Below are 8,651 nucleotides of genomic sequence, written 5' to 3'. Positions count from 1 at the left end.
TGATGTACTGTTTCTTCGGCCTTTTGCCTGATTTGGGATAGATCACTTATGTTCGGGTGGGTGGGTGGAATTAAATCCGGAACTTCACCCACTCTAAGACTCAGAGGCCAAGGAGTTTCCGAACTCTGAAGTTTGGATTCTTGGATGTTGTCCAGTGAATCTAGCATGTTGCCTGATTCTAAGTTCAGGTCTTGAGTTACATCCTCCCCTCCACGGGTGTCCGGCTTGGAGGGATCAGGAATCCGGACGTAGCTAGTCCTTAAGATAGATGAAGAGTCGCCGCACTGTGCCTCTACCACGGCAACGTGATGGGTGACTTGGGGAGAATTAATTTCTCTTAGATCGGGTTTAAGCCCAACCTGGTCATAATCCGTAGTGACCCCCAAGGCGGCGATGCGATCCAAGAGCTCATTTATGGAAGAGAGCTCCATTGGATCTACTGCTCGGCGAGTTCCGAGCTGATGTGAAGATTGCTTTTGATGACCCGAGAGGTCACCGTCGGCGCAACGGCCGAACTGGCGGTCATGAGAAAACCGCCTAGCCGGAGAGTTTGGCCGACAGCCAAGGCTTCCTTAGTAACGGCGTCGTCTTTAAAGACGGGAAGAGGCATCCTTCCTGATTGCGACGGCACAGAGGAACTCTCAATGAAAGCATCAATGTCGGTGTCAAAACCGGCGGATCTTGGGTAGGGGGTCCCGAACTGTGCGTCTAGGCCGGATTGTAACGGGAGGCAAGGAACACGATGTTTTACCCAGGTTCGGGCCCTCTCGATGGAGGTAAAACCCTATGTCTTGCTTGATTAATATTGATGATATGGGTAGTACAAGAGTAGATCTACCACGAGATCAAGGAGGCTAAACCCTAGAAGCTAGCCTACGGTATGATTGTTGTATGATGAAGTTGTCCTACGGACTAAAACCCTCCGGTTTATATAGACACCGGAGAGGGTTAGGGTTACACAAAGTCGGTTACAATGGTAGGAGATCTTGAATATCCGCATCGCTAAGCTTGCCTTCCACGCCAAGGAAAGTCCCATCCGGACACGGGACGAAGTCTTCAATCTTGTATCTTCATAGTCCTGGAGTCCGGCTGAAGGTATAGTCCGGCTACCCGGACAGCCCCTAATCCAGGACTCCCTCAGGCGTCATCGGTGGTGCAGCCATAGCGGAGAAGTAGATGATGGGGAAAAACAGAGGAAGGAGAGAGGGGATCTGTGTGTGGATGGATAAGGGAAAAGGGGTGGGTAGGATAAGCTGTGTGTGGCCCCGTGAGCGTCGCTCGGAAAGCGACCGGCCGAGTGTTCGACCGGTGCGCCGAAGCGAAACGTTTTCCTAATTTTAATGCTTCGGAGAGAATATGGTGTCCCCTTAAATAAAAGGAGAGAATATGGCGCCAGTAGTCCCCTCGAATAAAAGGAGAGAATATGGCGCCATACTTACTGGCGTTTTCTAGTCGCGTCATCTTCGTTTGCGGCTCAAGCAAGCAGAGTAAATATATATCAAGCGAGCAGAGTTCTTGTCTTGAACGTCAAAGCTTTCAGAGTCTTCATGTATCTCGTCATTGCCGCCCAACGTGGCTCAGGGTGAAACCGATTAAGGAGTCCTCATCCCAGGCCACCAGGCTTGGAACTGTCATGGTGAGGGGTCCGTAAACCGGGACACCAACAACGGCGTTAGCTGTTTATCCCACAAATACTTGTCTGGGCAGGGATATGGTCGCCATTTGCTTTCGTTTAAGCTTTCTTAAGCCTTAAGGCATTTGTTAAACTTACCAGTCTAAGGTATAATTCTCTTGTGTTGTATGCTTTGTATTTTGGTCAAAAGATCCTTCTATTGTATTTCTTCGTCAAACTTGACTCTTCGAAGGAGTTATGGAAGAACTGCCAGCGAATGAAAGCTTGTGTAGGGAAGAACTGCTAGCGAACACAATGTTTTTATAATGCCATATGTTTGATTCCACACACTCGGTTGTGCAGGCGTTTGCTGGGACCTCCCCTAGTGAACATTCGTCAGTTGACATTTCTTTCAAAGAGCATATTGCTATGATCTTGGTAGGGGGGAAAAGATCAGTAGGCCTCCTTTGATTCCAAAGGATTCTTATAGAAATTTTAAAGAAATTTTGGAGGATTAGAACCCTTACTAATTTTTTCTGTTATTTTTGTGGGGGGTTAATTTTTTCTATGTTAATTGTTTTGCTTCATAGGATTGAATTATATAGAAATTTTCCTAACGATTCCTTTATACTATATTTCAAAAAATTGCATCTTTTTAAACCTCTTTGAAATAATTCTCTGTTTTATGATGCAACCAGAAGAGTAAAAATCTTATAGTATTGAGCTAAGGAGGATATTTTAATTCTAGGTTTTTCCAATTTCCATATTTTTAGAGTTCTATGAATCAAAGACGCTCTTAATGTCAGATAGACTTTCTGTCATTTTTCTCCCCTAATCCTAGGCTGCTAGGGTAAACTCTCCCATCCAGATTTTATCAGTGGGACTATGGATTCATCTCCCCTCTAAATGTCGCTCCGGCAGCCCGTTGCAGGGAAGGGGAATCCCGATGCCTTCGCTCTGGTAAATAGTTTAGATTAGGTCTTTCTAGTCATCACAGGTGCTTCGTTGGGGCGGATGGCGGCGCTTCAATTTTTCTTCAGGGCCCCAATCCTTCTTAAGTTCATCCGTCTGGACATAGTCGATGGAGGTCCGGCGCAGATTTCTGTCGTCTCCTTGAAGCGGGTTTCTCGTCATGTGGCGAGATTTGGTGTCATGTATTTCAGATCTATGTAGGGGTTCAAGAACGACGACTGCGGCTACAAGACGTTGGTTAGGACACGTGCACCAAGACTTTATAGTTGGCATTAACAAAGGTCAAGCCAGCTCCGGTAGAGAAGCGGCGATAGGTAGCGCGTCGGCGGCTCGTTCTGAGTGCAGTAGTGTTCGTTCCGTGGTCTCGGAATTTCAATGTAATTTTATTATGCTCGATATGTTTTTCTAGTGAATTTTAATAGGTCTGATCCTTCAAAAGAAAAGCTCTTAATGTGAGAGGGAAGATGGGACAGGGATAGCGATTTGAGCGATCGTTTTTTATGTGGCACGCGACACACGCGATAGCGACCAAACTGCATGGAACTTAAAAAAAAGGTCAAATTTCTGCATGCAATGCGCGGGGCCAGAGATTCGTCGTCGTTGTCGAGACAGCGAGACGTGAGACGTGGCCACACGCACGTGACGAGAGTACGCGGCCGCTTGAAGAAACTACTACTCCTACTAGTAGGGATGGGGCTCGGCTCGGCTGCCACTCCAGTTCCCGGTGCATCAAGCTCCAGTTCCAGCGGCTTCCACACCGACGCCACCGCCCACCGGAGCCCCAATGGCCGCCGCCGGAGACCTCAGGTCGGAGTACCTCCAGGTCCTGCTCAGCCGCCGCCGCGAACCCCAAGGTCAGCCAGCCCCCCCCCCCCCCCCCCCCCCCCCCCCCTCCGTACGTGTCTCCTTCTGTCTCCCGCGCGCGGAGCTTGAGTCGATCAGTGGCTTGTTCTGAATCTGCTCCATCGTCGCGCCAGTGCCTCTGTCCGTGGAGCAAGGGACTCCGGTGACGAAGCCGCTGTTCCAGGGCGACTGGCCTCTGGGGCCCAGAGAGGTCAGGATCCGTTCCGATTTGAAGAGCGATGCGCTTGCTGTGTGTGTGTCAATGTCAGCTCAACCGTGTCTCTCGTGAACTTTTCCCAGGCCATGGAGTCGTGCCCGAGGAAGGAGGTGGAGGACTTCCACGAGAAGCTGGTCGAGGAGAATTTCTTCCTGATTACGGAGGTATACTTACCAACAGATTGATGCTATTACATACATGTGCTTCACTTGGCTCTTCAACGAACAGTCAGGTGAGCAGGGGCGTGTACCTGTACTTCTGCTGAAACTCAACGACAGTACTGCTCCCGAAAGGAAGCCGGTTGTTGTGATACTGCACAGCTCTTACAAATGCAAGGAATGGGTGCGTCCACTGCTAGAGGTAGAATTGCTTCTCATTTCAACCATACGTACATTACATCAGCTTTTAACACTGCTAGTTATTGGCTCCTAAACTTGTTGACATTTGCAGGCATATGCCTCCAGGGGTTATATTGCTGTTTCCATCGATTCTCGCTATCATGGTGAAAGGGCCAGCCACAAGAATACTTACACCGATGTAATCTACTTATTACTTCCTTTCTTCTCCTACCAATTCCATGAAATGTTCGACAATTAATTATGGTATCCATAGATTTCAACTGACCCAACCATCCCTACTGGCTACTTTCATGGTTTGAACACAGGCACTGAAAGCAGCTTGGAGGAATGGGGACACGATGCCTTTTATTTTTGACACGGTACCATATGTTATTTCAACTTGTTACTGTTAATCTTTTGCTCCTTCTTAACAAGTCGATGGTTATTTGTACGAAAAAATGTCAAGCCGAATATATACAGGATGTGGTTCTACTCTTAAACTAATCTGATTGGTAAGCCACTGGTGTTGGTGTTAGACCGGCTGGATTAGCGCCTCAGCTGGATTTTGGGTTTCTGTGTGATTGTCTTCTACCATATGACCTGATTTATAGTACTTCAAAATATGATTGGCCTTTCGATTTTTACCATACTCAGCAAGTAATATGTGCAGGCATGGGACTTGATAAAGCTTGCAGATCATCTTAGTGCAAGGAAGGATGTCGATCCCTCAAGGATTGGGATTACTGGTGAATCACTCGGAGGTATTATTATCATGGTTGCATCATGATACTAGAATTAATGCATAGGTTTCACTTTTAGAAATTTTACATTTTTTATTTGGAGCTGAATACAGGAATGCATTCATGGTTTGGTGCTTTCGTGGATACACGGTACAGTGTTGTTGTTCCGATAGTTGGTTTTCAGGTACACACAGCAGCATGTTATTTATGTTTTGTCGATGATTTTGTGATTTGTTCCATGTAAAGCTAATCTCTTTGTGGTGACTACAGGGATTTCGGTGGGCAATAGACAATAACATGTGGGAAGCCAGAGTTAACAGCATCAGGCCTGTATTTGAAGGTGAGATACCATGCATGATGCATCCTCTTTTAAGTTTATGCTCACACCATTGAAAAAATATATATCACAACTGAAATATAGCATATCAGTTCAGAACATTTACATGTAAATATCCATGTCGTTTTATTCTTTTTTCTTTCCTGTAGAGGCAGCAACTGATTTAGGGAAGAGTGAAATAGATTCGGAGGTTGTGGAGAAGGTGACTATCTGATTTATCTGGCCTTTATTTCTGATTATTCATGTAGAAAAGTTTCATGATCATGTGTTGACATATTTTTACCAGGTTTGGGACAGGATAGCACCTGGGCTTGCTTCACGGTTTGATGCACCTTACTCGGTTCCCCTGATTGCACCACGTCCGCTCCTCCTCCTAAATGGTAAAACTGTGAAGCATATATTCCGTATTGAGTGCTTCTGTTTTGTCCAATACTTGTTCATAACCCCACATATAGAACTGTCTCTCACTCTTCAGTATATATTTTAGTTTTATTGTTGAGCCAGAACTGTTGTTGGCCCTTCGTTAATTTTTATTCATTTATTTTGCTAATTGAACATGTTTCCTGCTTCTGGTGCTTCATTTACCAATTATGATGCAGGCGCTGAAGACCCTTGTTGCCCTATCGCTGGTCTACAAGAGCCTGCTTCCAGAGTTGCTGAAGCTTATGAAAAAGCTGGTTCTGCGGAGAAGTTCAAGGTAACATGCAAACTACTACAACCTCCGTCCGGAATTACTTGTCACTCTGACAAGTAATTCCAGACGGAGGGAGTATTTTCTTATCACGATGAAGATGAGACTTTCTTTCAAAATTGTACGGGCTTGGTTAGAGTGTTTTTCAGAGCTCGAGCTCCATGGTACCCCTGTGAACAGTAAAATCGAAAATAATTAGTAAAAAAAATCTGAAACTTCGTGTGATTTATTATGACCAAATGTTGCAGCTGCTTGCAAAGTTTTGTGTCCAAATAACATTCTAGGAGCTCATACAGAAAACAACAATTTGTGCTCAAACTTGTGTGCACTGTTGAGCAGAACTTTTTTTGTTAGCCCGTCGGATGTCATATGGACCCCAAATTTTGCAAGCATCTAAGACATTTGGACATAAATAATGTCACAAAATTTCAGATTTTTTTATTTTTATTTTACTATTCACCGGGTGCCATGGAACCCGTTTATACTTTATACTTGTATTAATCTTTTCGGGTTAAATGGCTAATCCTGCTGATAGTAATAATTATTATTAGTACTATGAACCCCTTTGTTCTAGAATTCTTGTCGAGGTTTTAGTTCAAATTTGAAATAAAACCACGACAAGAATTCGTTCCATAATTCTTGTCCTGGTTTAGCTCAAATTATGGAATTATGGAACGGTGGGAGTATAAATTTGTAAAGTTTTTGTTTAAGGTATTCTCTCCTGTAGAGTTAAAGCTATAGATCAATATGGGCAGTGCTAAGATGGAGTAATCATAGTACAAGCACAGAAAAAATGAGACTCTGTTCCTACAATGTAAAAGAGCCAGATATTTTAGAATACAAACTTTGTCCAGGAAATTTAGATCTTATACTGGGTCAAAGGCTTTTTCCTTTGTGCTTTTTTTCACTTCATTCCATTGATGATTTGTGTCCTCTTCCGTGGCAAATACGTGATTGTGTTGACTGTTGACTATTGACCTAGGATGACAGGGAGCTGTGATCCTGGTAAAACACAGGGTGCCTCTTGGATTGCTAACGCCATTTTTTGATCTGCTGTATGCTGTTCAGTTCATCGTGGAGCCGGGAGTTGAACATATGTTAACGGCGAACATGGTGAAGGAAGCGAGCGAATGGTTCGACCGATTCCTGCAGTAGCTCGGGGTTCGGGATGCTTCATGGAGTGCACGGCCTCAATAAATTGTCCTCACTTTCGGATCACTGTCGTTGTTGAATAAATCCCTTCGCCGTGATGGTGCGTGCGCGGCGAGTTCGCCTAGACCACGGTGACCGCGCTCGGCACTCGTTGGATCGTGGGATGGCGCGGTCCGCAAGGAGGCCGGGTACTGCGCGATCTCGTGGCCATTTTTCTGTCGTTGCTACTAATAACAAGAGGAGTGCAGTGAAAAGCCGTGAGGTTTTACGCAGCACAAATTCTGTGTGCTCCACAGACTTGATTTGTTCCATCATTATCTAGCTAATCGCTACGCTATATTTCTCCATTTGAAACGACACAGCATATGTGAGCAGTTTTTTTATCATGCACCATCATGTTTCCTGGGGAGCTCTGCATATACTGAACTGTATTTACCATTGTTCAAGAAAATCGTTGACTCGTAACTGCCCAGTTAGTGGCGACACTCCAACCTGACAGTGCCCCCCCCCCCCCTCCCCCCCGTGATGAGGACATCTCTGCCACAATTGCACCCACCGCGACATCAGTTATTCCATCTGGACCTATGACTACAGCACGAGCGAGACAGATAAATGATCAGGTACTATCGCTCCTTTGTACATATGATTTAACTAATGAGAATATTATATTACACTCATGTTTGGATTTACTTGTACTCAGGAACGAAGGTGTTGGAGAGATAAGGAGGAAAAGCCGCATGCAGATGGAAGATGAAAAATGTTGCACGTTGATTCCACAAGCAGCAACACTATTGACATGCAAGAAGGTACCTAGCCACGTACGTGCTGAAGTGCAAAAGGAGGAGAAGGAGTATTAGGCTTCCTGGACCGGAGAAGGCCACGTCCGCGTGCAGCCCACACCGTCAACAGCTAAACAAGGAAATAAACTACATGTGGGCCGGCTCATGATTCTGATTTCTTTCAAGTCGTAGCCGACCAGGATTCGTCTACGCGCAGGCGGCCGTACTCTAATAAATAGTTAGCTACTGTTAGGTTTAGATCTCGGGTTTTATTGTATTGTCTAGCCATCGCTACAATTCGCATCTACGAGACGTGTAGGACTACCGCCTTGTCAGATCCACAGTGGAACCCCAACTTTTCATCTAGTTCGTGTGCTCAGTTTATTATCCGCAATTTCAGTTGCAATTCACCTTTGTTCTTGCCGGTTCTTCGGTTGCTTGCAGGAACTTGAACCTCGTTGTTCAGGTTGATCGTGCCTACGGCAAGGTCAATAACCATCGGAGATTGGTTTAGCGATTGTCGAGGCATATCGTCGGGTACGGTATAGCCGGATCGTCAAGGTCAAAATCCACCAAATCGATAATTATCCCCACTCTCATCGAAAGATCGGGCCGCCGTCACATCAAGTGGTATCAGTTTTCAGGTTCATCGGTGAGAGATTTACAGTTTTATTAGATTAGTTATTTTCTGTCCCATAGATCCACAAAAAGAAGCAAAAAAAATTAGATTAGTTCATCCATCACACCTACCTTTTTTAGCCTTTAGCAGTTTTTGCATCTAGTATTTGCATCGTTGAATTTTTGGTTACATTCATCCTAGAATTAGTGCTGGTTTAGATTGGTTAGGATGTAAAATTATCTACTAGATCAATCTGTTTTTGTCCACCCACATAATCCCTTCCGCTCGTTCACGATCAAAAATAAATAAATATTGCGATCGATTGTTTCCGATTCTTATTACCTCCGGACG

General features: G+C 45.0%; 1 protein-coding gene across 1 annotated transcript; it reads left to right on the top strand.

Moving 5' to 3' along the window:
• Positions 1–3,269: 3,269 nt before the first annotated feature.
• On the top strand, positions 3,270–7,292 carry LOC147958258 (uncharacterized). Its single transcript, XM_087535746.1, has 13 exons — positions 3,270–3,438; positions 3,562–3,638; positions 3,728–3,808; positions 3,873–4,004; positions 4,095–4,181; positions 4,309–4,362; positions 4,653–4,743; positions 4,836–4,906; positions 4,993–5,062; positions 5,209–5,261; positions 5,346–5,439; positions 5,659–5,756; positions 6,819–7,292. The coding sequence occupies exons 1-13, from the start codon at positions 3,369–3,371 to the stop codon at positions 6,903–6,905; spliced, it is 1,065 nt and encodes a 354-aa protein (XP_087391872.1). The 5' UTR covers positions 3,270–3,368; the 3' UTR covers positions 6,906–7,292.
• Positions 7,293–8,651: the final 1,359 nt, after the last annotated feature.

This window comes from Triticum urartu, chromosome 7A (genome assembly GCF_056163025.1).
Source record: "Triticum urartu cultivar PI428250 chromosome 7A, HENAU_Tu73, whole genome shotgun sequence".
Lineage (NCBI taxonomy): Eukaryota > Viridiplantae > Streptophyta > Magnoliopsida > Poales > Poaceae > Triticum > Triticum urartu.
This window is presented reverse-complemented; position numbering and strand designations above follow the sequence as displayed.